General features: G+C 49.2%; 2 protein-coding genes across 5 annotated transcripts in view; both read left to right on the top strand.

Moving 5' to 3' along the window:
- The window catches only part of ARID3B (AT-rich interaction domain 3B), a 37,512-nt gene extending 24,113 nt beyond the window's left edge, over window positions 1-13,399 (top strand). The window contains exons 5-9 of one of the 2 annotated variants that reach the window (XM_026855809.1): window positions 3,259-3,442; window positions 4,637-4,896; window positions 5,110-5,367; window positions 8,018-8,119; window positions 8,838-13,399. In XM_026855809.1, coding sequence (XP_026711610.1) covers window positions 3,259-3,442; window positions 4,637-4,896; window positions 5,110-5,367; window positions 8,018-8,119; window positions 8,838-8,992 — 959 coding nt within the window. In that variant the 3' untranslated portion in view covers window positions 8,993-13,399. The remainder of the gene's footprint in view (window positions 1-3,258; window positions 3,443-4,636; window positions 4,897-5,109; window positions 5,368-8,017; window positions 8,120-8,837) is intronic. The other variant, XM_026855810.1, reaches the window with a different exon arrangement.
- Window positions 13,400-14,447: 1,048 nt separating this feature from the next.
- LOC113483861 (synaptotagmin-8-like) overlaps window positions 14,448-15,039 on the top strand; it is a 4,511-nt gene continuing 3,919 nt past the window's right edge. The window contains exon 1 of one of the 3 annotated variants that reach the window (XM_026855838.1): window positions 14,448-14,556. In XM_026855838.1, coding sequence (XP_026711639.1) covers window positions 14,544-14,556 — 13 coding nt within the window. In that variant the 5' untranslated portion in view covers window positions 14,448-14,543. The remainder of the gene's footprint in view (window positions 14,557-15,039) is intronic. The other 2 variants (XM_026855835.1, XM_026855837.1) reach the window with 2 other exon arrangements.

Here is a 15,039-nt window from a genome sequence, read left to right on the forward strand (position 1 = left end):
CCTCTGGATCATTAATCCTGATGCTGCCAGATGACAGTAATCCATCATGGCCCCTGACAAGCCTTGCAGCCGCCTGTGAAAGGATCCGCTCGGCTTCAGCGTCCAATCGTCCCATGATACTCGTTTTTCAGCCTTTCCTGTTTGAGCGCTGGGGGTTTCCAATAAAGACTTTATTGCCTTGCCTTTCCTCAGATTGGGGCTGGGGGAGGAGAGGGCAATGAGAGCAGCTTCTTGGCTCCTTTGCAGTCAGATCCTATGAAACATGCAGAGCCCTGGCTTGCTCTGAAAAGTACAGTTAATTTACCAGGTCCAAACCCCAAATCATTCTTCACTAACTCTGGGGGAATATTACTTTGGTACTATGAGAAAGCATGGGAGGAAAATTGCATCTCCATGGTCAAATGGTAGGAGGAAGGGAAGTAGTTTTGTGCCTGCTGTAAAGTTTATCAGCCTGCATAAAGAAATCTTGGGGGGGGAGAGGGAAGCTATAGATTTTTAGCTTAGTTTATAAAGCTACAAATTAAATTTCAGGGCACTTTGGTCTGTGGGTCTTGTTTAAAAGCAAACTTCAGGAAGGGAAGGTGTCAAAGGGGGTAGTAACATGAGGCAGGGAGGTCAGATCTGATTGCTCTTTTGACTCCAGCTATGAGCAGGCTCTCTGGAAATACATTTAAGCCTTTATTTCCCACTGATGTAGATAATGTTTGTCCCTTTCATAGGAGCATTTGGATAAATACACTTGGAACTTTTCAAATGCTGAGATAGGAGAATCAGAAGAGTAAAACTGCTTAGGATAAATGCAGAATAAGTGTGTATATACACAAGTATAATATAAAAGTAGATATTTCCTTATACTTCTGTATTAGCAGCTTGTTTGCCTGAGGAGCCTTATTCATGATTGTTTCCTTTCGCTCTCCATCTGGTCACTGTCCAAAGAGAGCTGGATGAAAGTCTCTTCTGGACAAGTTAATGCTATTCCCTAAATTGGATTGGGGAAAAGTGGGTGGCTTTGAGCAATGCAGCATCACTGCAGGAGTGGAGGGAGAGGGTCTCGATCCTGCCCCAGTGGAGCAAAGGCTTTGCTGGCAATGCAGTGCCACTTAGGACAACCCCAGCTTTCCTTGCTGCTGGGGCAGAACTGCTAAACTCTTAATGAAGGGGCATTTTGGTGTGGGAAAAAACCACCCCTGGCTCTTCCTAGAAACCTCTGAGATAAGTATTTCCCTGCTTTTCACTTGGAGTGGGCTGGGTGTGACTCTGGTTACCGTGGCTCAGCTGATGAATGATAACTTAAGGCTGGTAACATGATCACTCCCAGCCCTCTGTGTGTCTGAAATGACGCTGTTAGTGTGCTCTTAATCTTTGCAATAACACACCGAGACAAAATGGTGGCTGAGGAAAACCCAAAGCAAACTGAGGATTGCATTTACACAGGCTGACCTTTTGGGAGGGACCAGCTCCTGGCTTCGGGGGGACCGGCTGGGATGGATGGAGCCACAGGGCATTTAAACAGTTTGGAAATGTCTCTATCTCTGCTCCCTGAGGGAACTGTTGTCTCTGAAATGCAGGAAGAGGATCTGATGCAGTTTGTGAAATTACTGCTTTGTGGACTTTTCTGTTGTGAACAGGGAAGGGGTTGTTTAGACAAGGCTAGGAAAAGAGGATATGATAGATATAAAATGACAGAGCATACAAACTGAGCCTGATCAGGTTGCTCTTTATGTTTTCGTACTGTTTAAGAGTTAGTAACTTGGTGAAATTGAAGGCAGCCCTTTTAAAAAGTTTACTTTTTCTAGCCAACATCTCATTAACCTGTGTGAATTGGAACCATGAGCTAATGCATAACAGACTTCAAAAAGAAAAGAGGGGGGAAAAAATTACACTTACATGTATAATGAGGACATCTGCAGAGCTGAGGTCCTTTTCACTAAACAGAATAAACTCCATTTATAAGGGCCATAAACTGCTCTGCTTCGGGGCATTAACCGAATCGCTAGCTGATGAGCAGTGGCAGAAGTCTCCCCTGTGGGTTGGGTATTCCATAATTGTCCATTAGAGCGCTTCGCAGGCTTTCCTGTAAAGGCTGGTGCTGACCATTGTGGTAGGCAGGATACTGACCTCAGATGGACGGCTCTTTGATCCAGGACAGTATTTCCTACGCAAAATAAAAGGTTTGCTACATCAGCACTTTTTCACCCTCTTCCTCTCCTTGCCTAAATCTCATTAGTTTGACCTTTTCAAACCCTGCACGCTTTATCACTTTAAGGTGCTGCTAAAAGGGCACTATCAGGTTAAAAGTCAGATTTTCTTACCTCTGTTAACCCACCAGATGACAAAACTGAACAGGAGGGATAGAGCTGTTTCCCTGTCTGCCCCCTCTATCCTTGCAAGGATAGAGCAGGACCTTGTTCTGGGCTCCAGCAAGTGCTTGGATGCCTAGTGCTGCTCAGAGCAGCCACGAGGATGCCTGGCTTTGCGGTGTCAGCCATCAGGCACGCCAGTGCTCCGTTACGCCGCTTGTTTGTTCACCTCCACCATCAACACAATTTCTGTAGCTTTCTCACAGCATTACTGCTCCAGCAGCTGGGTTGCAGTTGCTACCAAGGTACACGTGTGGCCTTATCAGCATGTCATTTGGGAGCGTGTTTGGGGAGAAGGAGTGGGAGGGTGAAAATGATTTGCCAGAGCAGAAGCTGTAGCAAAACGTTATACACATGCTTGAGAGGGAGGACAGAGGTAAATGTACAGGGGAAGGGTGATGCTCTCAAGTGTCATGTACCCTTTTCTGTTGCTGTTCCCAGGCAATACAGGGTAGCAAATCCTGGGGAGTGAGGGAGCTGAATCCCAACATAGCTCAAGTTGCCTGGCTGCTCAGCCCCTTCCTGAGCACAAGCAATACAGATTTTTATCTGAGATTGCCCTGGGAGCTCATAAAAAATGATTCCTCTGTGCTGCTCTCTCACCCCTAGGATTGAATAGTCCCTACTTCCCCTCTTTCTATTTTAGAAGTTGCTCTTAGCTGCAGGTTATTATTTGTCTGATAATTGCTTTTGCCTACAGGAAAGGATTTTTCATGAAAAGGACGTGCCATGTAGCTACACTTCTCTGGCTTATTTACTCACCCATTGAGAGGTCTCAAGTCAGGCTACAAATAGAGTTGCCTGAATTTCTTATTAGAAAGAAGATCGATAGCCCCAACCTGCCAGTTTTCTTGGCCTCATTTTCTTTCTGACTCCATTCCCTGCTGTTTCCCTGCAGGAACTCCGATCAATAGGATCCCCATCATGGCAAAGCAGATCCTGGATCTCTACATGCTCTATAAGCTGGTGACGGAGAAAGGAGGGCTGGTGGAAATCATCAACAAGAAGATCTGGCGAGAGATCACCAAAGGCCTTAATCTGCCCACCTCCATCACCAGTGCTGCGTTCACCCTTCGAACTCAGTAAGTCCTTCAGAAGGTCTAACAGCATGGATGTGAACGCAGAGTGGGGACTGGGGAGTGCCACTGGGATGGAAAAATGGAAAGACTAAGTTCTACTCTGTGGCCAGGGAGGAGCTGATAAATTCCTTTATTCATCCCTCTCAACCAAGGCTTGCAGTTTTTCCTTTCTATTCCTTCTCTTGTTTTTCTTCCTGAACTTGTTCCCCTTGAATCTCTACAATCCCAGCACAATATCACATTGCCAAGTTCTCTGTGCTCTGCACCTCCCTCCATCCTCTGCCTTCCTTGCCTCTTCAGAGCTTAAACACCTCGGGGCAAGGAGGGACTTGCTCTGTCTCTGGAGAGCACTTGACACAGCGAGGAGGGAGGGAGGCCTCCTGATTTGTAGGCATTGAGTATTAACTTGATCATTTAATGTTATCACTGCTACGTTGTGGAAACTTGCATTCAGTGCCTACTTCCTGTGAGGATTGCTTTCCTGACCTACAGTACCTCATATTGATTAGGCAAGCAAAAAAAAAAAAGGAAGAAAAAGCAGAATAAGCGGAGGAAAAAGAATGGCAAAAGTAAAACCTATTGTAAAATTTGAGCAACAGGGCAAGGCTGTGCTTTAGTGACTTGAGCATGGAAGACTGGTCTCTGGGAATCCACACCCAGCTCTTTTATGCAGACTCGGTTTTCTTGGAAGCTGTTAGAGCCCCAGATCCCAAGGAGGGAAGCTCCTTCCCATTTCTACAGCTTTTGGTACAAACAGGCTGTCTCCTGCAAACGTATGTGCCAGAATTCAGCAAAAACATGAAGGCTTGGTGCTGGCCAATACAAATGACTTGGACATGGGTAATTCCTCAAACTTCCTTCCTTGCATTAAGTGTTACAGTCCAAGATCTTAATTCTTACCATTTCAGATGTTACCTCCATTGTGAAGGAATTCTGGATGATATTTTTCTGCCCTTGTGTGTGTAGTAGTATGTAACTATGTGCTTCCCTGTAAACATCGAGTAAATTCAGAGTTTTTGAGAGCTGTGCTTCACACCCAGACTGCTCAGTAGTTACCAAACTAATATGCTGAGAGACTCCAGATCTGTAGAGGAACTCAGAAAGTCTTCCTGAATGCAATGCTTGTTGCTGTAGCCTATAATTGCATATTCTACTGAGAACCCTACTTGAGTTTCCCTGTGCTCACCTCTCTCCCAGGTACATGAAGTACCTATATGCCTATGAATGTGAGAAGAAATCCCTCAGTTCTCCTGCTGAGCTTCAGGCTGCAATCGATGGCAACAGGCGGGAAGGCAGGCGGCCCAGCTACAGCTCCTCTTTGTTCAGCTACTCGCCCACCACCACAGGGCCTCCTTCCCTCCTTTCTCCCCCAAAGATTCGCTTCCCCATCATCGGTGTCGCGCCAGGCAGTGGGACCAGCAATCCTCGGGTGTCTCCAGCAGCTGCGGTCAGAAAAGGTCAGCTACTTTTACTTGCAGCAAAGAGGGTGGTGGGCTTAGGAGATGCAGGCACTGAAACACAGATATTTTCTATTTTGTCCACCCAGGCTACTTTGGAGTTGAGAGCAGTGGGACTTGGGTTTGCAGAATATTCTGCCTGTGGTCTAAACCTTTGTGTGCTTGCATTTGGAAGGGCTGTGGGAGGGACTAAGTGACTCCTTCCTTTTCTAGGTGATGGTGTGCCCTTGACTGTGTCTATGCCAAATCGTATTGCTGTGCCAGTGACCTTGGCTAGCCAGCAGGCAACTGTGGCAGCAAGAACAGCCACCCTGGAGCAGCTGAGGGAGAGACTGGAGTCAGGAGAGCCTCCAGAGAAGAAGGTCTCGCGGATGACGGAGGAGGAGCAGCGGCTTGTCCAGCAGGCTCTTCAGCGCAACCTGTTCAGCATGGCACGGCAGATCCCCATGAAGATCAAAATCAATGGCAAGGGTAAGTCTCTAGGTACACCAAAGGTCTTTGCAGGCTGTAGCAGGGAGGGCACTGCTCCTAGTCTAGGGTATGCTTGTTGATGCATAATCCAGCATCATCTGAATCCAGCCTGGGTTCAGAAGCATGCTGGCTATGTTCAGAAAGCTCCACATCTAAACTGATAAAACCCACTTGACCCTTACTCTGAGTGTATGACCTATGTTGATCACAGTGGGATTGCTTCAGGACTCAAGCTGTTTTGTCTCTACAGAATGTGCAGTGTGGAGAATTGCCAGTTTCGGTTGATGGGAGCTCAGTTGCCCTTGCAGCAGTGCCCTGTTGCATGCTCTAAGTATGCCCCTTCCTTCATGGGAAGCATGTGGGTTGGCTGAAATTGCTTTGGGCCACATATCTGACCCCCTCACGGTTAATACCTGGTGTACACTTCAGGTCCAAGAGCGTGGTGTAGCCTGGCCAGAGGCAGCTCTGCCATTCTGCAGTCAGTAGGATGACTTCTGGAGGGGAAGGCCATCATGTGCCAGATGCTCAGCTTCCCCCCCACCCTGCTTTCATCGGAGCCTCATGCCAGCACTGTGCAGCAGGGAATGATTTTTCTGTCCTTTCCTGGACAGGAACCCTTTTAATTGATTATGAAAGTACCAGCTTTTTTTCCCTATGTGTAGCAGTCTGCAGGAAGAGAGATGTCCAGCTTTTAGGAATCCTTTGTCAGGTGTGATGAGGAGACCACAAAGACCTGTGTATCTGCAGGGGGCCTGACACATCCCAGGGCTTTTATCGAGTCAGGTGATTTCTGCCAACATCTGCTGCTGCTCTACAGACAGCCTGCAGGCAGAAAACTCCTGGCAAGGCTGGGTTAGAAGGTCATGTATAAGCAGCATTCATGGCCTGGGAAATGCACTCCTGAAATGCTTTGTAAAAGGGGAGTCACCCTGTAAAGGTCACATTGTCAGAATCAATACTGTTATACAGTGGCTTCAAAAGCTGATTAAGTGCTGTGGCTCCCTTACCTGTCCCGGGGCTGCACTTCCCTGGACAGCAAAGCCTCAGAAAATTTCAGTCCCAACAGCTGCTTCCTCCAAACCTTTTGATCCATTAAAATTAAAGGTCTCAGACCCCCTATTAATTGTACATTTGGATGTAGGCACAAGGCCAGGCAAGTCTGGCACAGCTTAGAAGAAAGGGAAGAGCTGTTCTTGAGGCCTTCACTAGCTGTGCTGGTAAACACTTAATTGAGATGCTTTGCCAGAAATATATATGGCAAAGGGTCAAAGCAGGTTCCTCTTTGAAGTAGTATCAGCTTGCTGCAGAGTTAAATGGGATTGGGACTTAACATCACAGTTCCTGACAGCTATATGTCCACCTGAAGTTCGCATTTACATAAAAACAAAACAGAAACAATAGTAGTGAGCAAAAGGGAATACAAATTTTATCGAGTAATGTTCATTCCCTTTCATCTCACTTTATTTTTTTTTTTCTCTTTGCCCTGAACTTCCTAAATCAAAATGGTAGGAACAGTTCTGGTCTCTACAAATAGTAACAGGCTGAGGACTGAGCCCTAAGGATTCAATGATGCTGTTTCCAGCTTTGTGAGCTGATTGTGGGTCAGTCAGTTCTGTCTTTTGTGCCCTAATTTTCCCAATTGCAAAATAAGAGTAACATTGTGCTTTGTAAAGTGTTCTGAGAGGCGCTTTTGAAAAGCACCGCATGAGCTTATGGTAGCTTGATAGCAATGTTTAGGTAAAATGTTCCCAACGTCCTTAGCGTGCTTTGCAGGGACAGCGGGCTTGCTGTCCCAGCAGACTTGAACGGAGCTACAAAGATACATTTTGCATGCAATGTCAGAGCCTGAGCAGACTGGCTGCGTGATCTCTGTTTTAATAGCCCAGTGCCCCAAAACCAACATGGGGTGGGCTGGTGGCCACGATATGGCTCTGCACACCGTAAGCGGAGCAGCGGTCCTGCAGCCCAGGTTCTCCCCTACAGGGTGCTTAGGGTGGTGCCCAGTTTGATGTTCAGCTCCCCTTAAACATCGGTGCAAATTGAACCCCTGCTCTGCATTGATTCTTCCAGAGCTGCCCATTACGACTTAGAAAGGACTCTCCAGGCTGAGGACACAGGGAAAAACCCCATGGGTTTCACAGGCACTGTAGGGCCGCTGAGCATAGTGTTGCTGTGTTTGAGTCCCTGGTGCTGTGGGTAGTCCCCTCCCTCCAGCGGCCACTGGAGCTGCTGCAGTCAGGCCTCTGCACGGGGAGTCACACCAGCTCCCCAAAAACCTGCCACCCTCAGCGAAGGGGTAGGGGACTGTGCATGCGCTCCCAGGCTGCTGCAGGCACAACCACAATCCAGCCCATTCAAATATGGTCTTATCGCGCATGCTGGCAGCTTTTCTTCGGAGAGGATGTTAATTTAGCCCTCCAGTGTGTGTCAGAGGGATTTGCAAATGCCGGTGGGTTCCCAGCCTACCCTCAGTTTACACTGAAGCACTTGAACACCTTTGTAGATTTTTAGTAGGACTGGAAGGGGACACTGTGGGGATTTCCTCCCCAGAGGAGGCAGGAGGAAGGCTGTGTACACCTTTGATCACCTCTGGATAGTGCAAGGAACAGGATAGTTCCTCTCTAACTCTGCATCTCTTCTTTCTTGAAAGAAGATAAACCAGACTCGGCGGCAGCAGCAGCACTGAATTTGTCACCTAACGGCATTGGGAGTATTAACATGTCGGTGGAGATTAACGGCACAATTTACGCTGGTGAGAAAGAACTGCTCCTGGGGATGGGTACAGAGCCAGGCTGGTGGTGCAGAGCAGGACGTGAAGAGGGTGGTGTGCTTCTGGGGGATAGTCTTTGCCAAAGCACAACATGTGCAACCTGTCTGGCTTAGGCTTAGAATTGTGGCTTAGATTTCTGTTCTTTTTTTTTTTTTTTTTTGGATAGTCAAGATGAATGCCCTTTCCTTTTGGTGGTGGTGGCTGTATTTTTAAAATCTAAGGGAAGAGATTTCTATAGAAGTGTCAGTAGGAAGTGTTATCCCTCTTCTCCTACTGAGGAGTGGCTTTACTTGGCTTTTCCTCACAATCCTCTGGGAAGCACCAATTGTCCCCTGTACTCTGCTCAAGCCATTTCACTTCTGCAGGTCACACACACATGAACCCTTGGGCAGAGCCCAAGTGGGAGGCCCTGGCCTTGGCACTGCAGTGTGGTGGCAGTTACTTCTCTCCTCCCAAGGTTGGGGTCTTTATCTTCTGTAAGCACAACATCCCTGACAGAACAAGTCCCAGGGATCCCTTCCTACACCCTCATCGCCACTGACCCTCTGATCTACCTCCAAGTCTTGCACTGAGCCCCTTTCTGTTAGGATGACATCTCTAGGGTTGGACAGCCTGCCATTTGCTCTGTACCCCTCTCCTTCTCAGCCTTGCCACCCTGTGGTCCCAGTAACCCTTTTCGTTCCCTCTCTCTGCCTTGCAGGAGTGCTCTTCGCCCAGAAGCCAGTTGTCCATCTCATTGCAGGCTCCAGCACCCAGAGTTCCTGCAGCAGCAGCAGCAGCTCCCACTGCTCTCCCAGCCCTACCTCATCCCGGGGAACCCCCAGCGCAGAGCCCTCCACCAGCTGGTCTCTCTGATGGTCGGTCGAGCCTGCTGTCTCTCACACTGGCCTCCGGCAGCTCTTCCTCTCTGCTCTTGGCAGGGAGCGAGCCAGGAAGGAGTCGCACAGATTACCTCATCTCAAGGAACCTGCTTTTGTGGTTGGCCAACGGCAAGATGATGATGATGCTGAAACCTTTCCATGCCAGCGAGTTTTTCTTCGTCGTCTGTTTGTCCAGCCTTTTTCTTTGTTCTCCCCTTTCTTCCTCCCTTTTGCTTTTTGTTTTCTTCCTCCTCCTCCCAGGGTTTGCTGTGTTCCTGTTGGGGGGTGGGATATGGAGGTGGGGGGCATGCCTGGCGTTTTTCAATCAGGGATCATCTCTAGGAGCTGCGGGTGGAGAGATGGCTGAGACGTCACCAAGGCAGGTGGAAAGAGCTGGAGCCGGGGGAGGGAAACTTGGTTCTCCTCGAACCAGTAGCCACAAGGACTCTTCCCACAAAACAGCTCAGTGTATTGACAATCCTAAGAGCCAGCGGGGTGGCTTGCCCCTGTCCTCCCGTGGCTTGTGCTGCAGAAGGCCATGTGGCTGCAGAGCAGGCGAGCTTCCTCGCTTCCCTTCAGGCTCTGTTGTGGTCCGGTGTTTGTATGTCCTCCCCTAGAACACATGCTCTTGGCTCGTGAGCATCCTTTCCCCTTTCTGAGGTCTTGGTGAGCGGGGGGAAGGACTTTCTCACTGCTGTGTTTGACCCATAGACACATTAAAAACCTCTCAATCAGCTGCTTCGTTCTCCTGGCTGGTCCTGGCCTCTCCCCTACTGTTGCCGCCTTCAGGCTTTCAGCCAAGTTTTAAATCCCCTCAACCTTGTCCTTGAGGAACTCATCCCACTGACATTTACCCTGGCAGCCTGAATTTACTGTGGCTTGGTGTTTCTTTGCTCCTCTGCCCCCTTGACACGAAAGGGCTCTCATTTAGGTTGAGCTCAGCTTCCTGGAGCAACTTCCTTCTCGTAAGGTGTCATTCAGTAGCTGCTGGAAGCTCTCCGCATCCGTGTGCTGAGAAAATAGAAGATGAGATTTGAAATCTTAACTCCGTTAAGTGGGGCCATGGGGGTGTGCAGGTATTGCGGTTAATGTTACACGTGCGTCTTTTCGCTGGTCTCTGAAACCAGCCTGCAGAAGCCCAGTCCCCTTCAGATTGTACGTGAGTGAGAAGAAAGTGGATCTCAGTTGAGTAAGACCTTCTGTTCTACGTGGAAGCAGAGAAAAGGAAAACAAGCCTTTCCTTGCCCTTTCCCCTCAAGCCTCCAGCTGAAAGCAAGTGAAGGCTGGCCCTGGCTCTCCTGTGTCTGGAGCCAGCCAAGCTGACTTAGTGACCCCATGGACTCAGCTCCTGCTCAGGTGGCCTCATCCTGTCCCCTCTCTTCTGGCCTTTCCCACATATGCTTTCCCCAGCTTGGAGATCAGGTCCAAGCACCATCCATCCTGCCCTGGTGACGTCCTTCCCATCCTCCAGGCCCAAGTCAGGTTTTTTTGAGCAGTTGAAATACCTCAGATATGTACTTGTTGTTGGGTTTTTTGTTTGTTTGGGTTGTTTTTTTTAACCTCTTCAGGAAGTATTGGCATATCTTATTGCTTGTTTTTTTATATGTGGTTTTGCTGACATTGTGTTGTTTGTTTTTTATTTTTAATTGTATCACCAAAGACAGGAAAAAAAAAAGGCTGAGCAAAGGAGCAGTGGCTTCCCCATCCTTTAGGCCAGCAGAAGACAAGCTGAACAGCATTGTCTCAGGACATGTGCATGACACAGGTAGAGGTAGGAACAGAGAGCAAGAGTGACTGCTTACTTAAAAGATCTGTCCTTTGTGTTGGACACAAGGGTGTCTCTGAAGTCCCTATTATTTTTCTGAGCTCCAGGATCTGTTCTTACTTTAGCCAGGCTGCTCAGTGCAGCGGGGCAGTGATGGCACCGCTTATGCTACTGACTGGCCGAGCCTCTCGCAGGAAGGTGGTTTCTGGCCCCTGGAAGCACAGCTTGGTCTCATGGTGCTGCACCCAACCCCCTCTTCAGCTGTGCTGGGACTTTGCTATCCCAGACCCAGCTAATTGTGTCTGTGATCAGATGAGGCCATGCTGAGCAGCCTTTGAGAGAGGCACCAAAATAAGAAGCTGCTCTAGTTTTTCACCTGTATGTAGGTGCCTGTGTAGTAACCACCTGAGCTAGTAGGTATATTACAATCTAAGTGAAAACCATGTTGTAACTCCAGAGGTTCGGCCTGCAAAAAATCTGTTTCCTGGAGTGTGCTGGGTGAGTTGCCATGTGTCATGGCAGTAAGAGGAGTCACCGTTTGTGTGCTGCCCCAGGTGAGCAGAGCTGGTGGGAGTGTTTAGCTCTCTGCAGGATGGGAGGCTCGAGGTGCTGTGCTTGGTAGAGGCTGTGCCTGCCTGCCTGCACTGCTGAGCCCAGGCTTAGCCTAGAAGAGTGGCTTGGTTATGGCTGGAATAGTTAATTGCTTATTTTATACTACTGAAAAGAGCATGGCTTTAAAAGTCACCGGGCCAGATACTACTACAGGAAAAGCCCTGTCAGCAGCCGGAGGATTGGACTTAAAAATATACATAGAAAACAAAATGAATAATCCTTCCTTTAAACTCTCAAATGTCAGGTTCTCCTTTTTTAATCCCCCAGCACTACTTGGCTGGGCCACTGCTCTGTCCTTGGGAGCTGAGGTTTATGTAAGCCACAGGCAGGACCTCCTGGTTGCAAGAGGCTCTATGCTCTATAGGTTAGTTTATGCACGATGATTTGAGTTATCCTGCTGCTCGGCAGTGTGAGGATTTGGTGGGCAGAGGAGGAGGAAGGTGGGTGAGAATGCACATGTCTTACGACGGGTGCTGCTCCCAGGGGTCCCATCTCCAGCTGCTGCCAGCGGGAGCAGTGACCACTCGCCCACCGGGCCGGGGAAGCGGAGCTGCTCTTTGGCTGCAGGGCGTTTGCTTGGCAGATCCCGCAGGCCTCCACAGCATTTCATCCTCGCAGGCTTGAAGAGGATTTTCCAGACTCTGGGGCTCGTTCAGATTGGGTTTTTTTTTCCCTTTTTTGTTTTCTTTTGGTTGTTTGGGGTTTTTTTCCATTTGGGGGTGGGGTTGGGGGCTGTTTCCTACAAGTGGGACTGGGGCACTTTTTGCTTTTCCTTATGCTTTCTTCTCTGGTCCTGGGGAGCAGAGGTTAGTAATGGGTGGTTTTGCTTATGTATCACATGCTAACATTGTGTTTTCTTGCACAGAAAGGCACTCGAATCACTGAACTGCTAAACAGCTTTGACACTACTAGAGTATTAATGTTTATAAGCTTTACACAACTAGACTGGAAATAGACAGGGACTAACAGATTGTTTTGTATCCAATTCAGGGAAAGAATCAAGTTGGGATGTGTAACAGATACCTCAGTAAAAATAAGCTGCAACAATAAACTGGTCCTTGCTCAGTACACATTGCAAGGACCAGCCATTCAGACTGTGAAGAGTAACCCTTCCCCTAAGCCTGGCTTTGATACTGGCAGTTGGCTTAATGCGTGTTTCGCTGAACTCCAGATCTCCTACTGAGCTGCCAGGCTTTGGCGACAGGGTTATGGAAACCAGCAGCAGAGACGGGGCGGAGGAGCCGGGAGCCGGGGAAGGCTGAGCAAGGGCAAGGGTGGCAGATCCCCCCCCTCTCCCCGGCTCCGCTTCATTTCACTCGACCGTGTTCGATTGTATAGTACTCAGGGGTTTTGATACTGCGGGTAGGACTGTTTCTTGCGTGAAGTGCTCCGCTTTGCAGTGTGGCTAATTCTTTCAACTCCAGACCAGCGAAGGTTTTGCAGTGAGCAGCCAAAAAAAAAAAAGAAAAAAGAAAAAAAAGAGCCCCCAGCTTGCTTCTGTGCAGCCTTGATGCTCCTGTTTCAGGGGGAAATTTGCCAGCTGGGTTTGATGCCCAGCTGGGGTGGGAAAAAAAAAAAAAGAAAAAAAAGAAAAAAAACAAACCTGCTTGTCCTCTTCCAGCAGATCCCAGTTTATGCTGGGAAGGCACAAAGATTGTGAGCTGGGAAAAGAGGGAAGAGGTGAGGGGGAGGCTGCGCACCTGCTCGGCTCCCAAAGTGAATGTGAATGTGTCACACCAAGTCCTTTTGGTCGCTGCCTGCGTGTGTGTGTGTGTGCTCCAAATGGATTCAGATCAGAAGATGTTTTCACCAAACAGCTGCAGCAGCCTTGCTACTAGTTTTCTTACCTATTTAAAAAAAAAAAAAAAATAAATAAATAAAAAAAAAGAAATGTGATAGCCTAGGCGGTGGATAAATACCTCAACGTCTCCTTCCAACAAGTGTCTGTATATGTTGTTGTTGGGTTTTTTCTATCTTACACATTATCTGAATGTTTATATTCCAATAAACTTCTACCTCTTCACATGGTGACCCTGCAAGCCTGATTTGTGGCTGCGTTGTTTTGCTAAAGGGCGACTTACAGATTTCCCAGCCCCTTCTTTATCCTGGGAGAAGTGTTCCCAGAGGCCAGGTCAGCCTAGATGAGGTCTTTCTGCTCCCAATTTGAACCTTTGTGGAGAGAGATGGGCTGTAAACCTGGTCTGGTGTGATGCAGTTTTGGAGTGGTGGCTGGAATGAAGCTGGGTACCTGGGGGGTGAAAGGATCAGGCTGGGAAACCTCTACAGCCACTAAAGATGTGAGTTAGGCTGCAGCCCCTTTCCTGGGTGCTGCCCAAGGCTTGCAGCTGTACCTGCTCTGTCCCTCACTCAGCCCTCGCTCCCCCACGGACAGGCTGGGTCAGGAGCCGCTTTCCCACATCCCTCCCGTGTCGCCACCTTCTCTGCACAAAAAGGACTTTGAATGCTTCCAGACGGTTTGGCTATTGACACAGAACCTGATGTTTTTCCAGTCATTGAACCAGTTCAGCAGAAGAGGAACTGCTTTCCATCCCTTTTTGTACCAGTGTTCCACTGCTGTGGTGGCTGGGTGCTGGGGAGACCCATGAACGCCCATCCCACAGCGGGGGCTGTGGCACACACAGGCACGGCCTCCCTGTGCTCGGATCCACCGAGGGCTTCCTGCTGTGCTGGGATGCTGGAAACCAGCACCCTGGCTCTGCTTTGAGCATCCCCACTGCCTCTCCGCATATAAAAATCATACCATTTTGATTCTGCTACTTAATTTGCTATTTCTTGTCTCTTCACTGTTACTGTTAATAAACAGGAGTGGGTTGGTTTTGTTCATTAAGAAGATGCTGTCCTCTTTGTATGTCATCGTAATCAAAGAGTACCTTTACCTAGTCTTTGCATGAACAGCGATCTTCTAATGATTTGGAGCTAAATAACAAAACCAAGTATGATGCCAGCTGATGGGTGCAGAAGAGCCGCCTGCTCATGCAGCACCCAGGCTTGCAAAGTTCAGCTGCCTGTGGGTGTCTGCTGATGTCGCCCCCTGCTGTGGGAGAAGAGCCAGGCCAGGTTCGGCTTTTCCCAGCTCCAGCTTTTCCCCACATGAGCTCATCTGAGACGGCTCAAGGACTTGACTGCCCTTGCTCACCTTAAAAGCTTGATGCCTGGAGCAGGTAGGTGGGCTCTGACATGGGGAGGGGAGCAAACCCTTGGTGTGTGCTGCCATGGGGTTTATCCACTGGCAGCCTTAAAATGGGAGGTGGGAAGGTGCTGGCCCTGGTGCCAGGCTGAAGGGAGGTCTGCCCCCAGCTCCAGGGGTGCTCAGAGACCTGGCCTCAGGTGAGGTGTGGTGGCCACCCCAACCTCACCGCCGAGGCCGGGGACACCCCTGCAGCCCCCTTACCTGCTTCATGCAGCAGGTCCCGGGGCAGCATCCTCCAGCCCAGTTGCCCCAGTACCCAAAGCTGGCACCCCAAGGGATCCGATACCCCTTCCCCACCTCGCCCATAGACCAGTGTGGGCTCGGTAGAGCCAGGATGGCCACACTCCAGCCTGCCCAACTCACTTTCTCAGGGCTGCACGGCCACGGGCATTGGCAGCCGTTGTTTGGGCTGGAATATAATCCCCCAGGCAAATTCACATCCCAACCCCCTCCA

Source organism: Athene cunicularia (genome assembly GCF_003259725.1).
Source record: "Athene cunicularia isolate RWA chromosome 10 unlocalized genomic scaffold, athCun1 chr10_part1, whole genome shotgun sequence".
Taxonomy (NCBI): domain Eukaryota; kingdom Metazoa; phylum Chordata; class Aves; order Strigiformes; family Strigidae; genus Athene; species Athene cunicularia.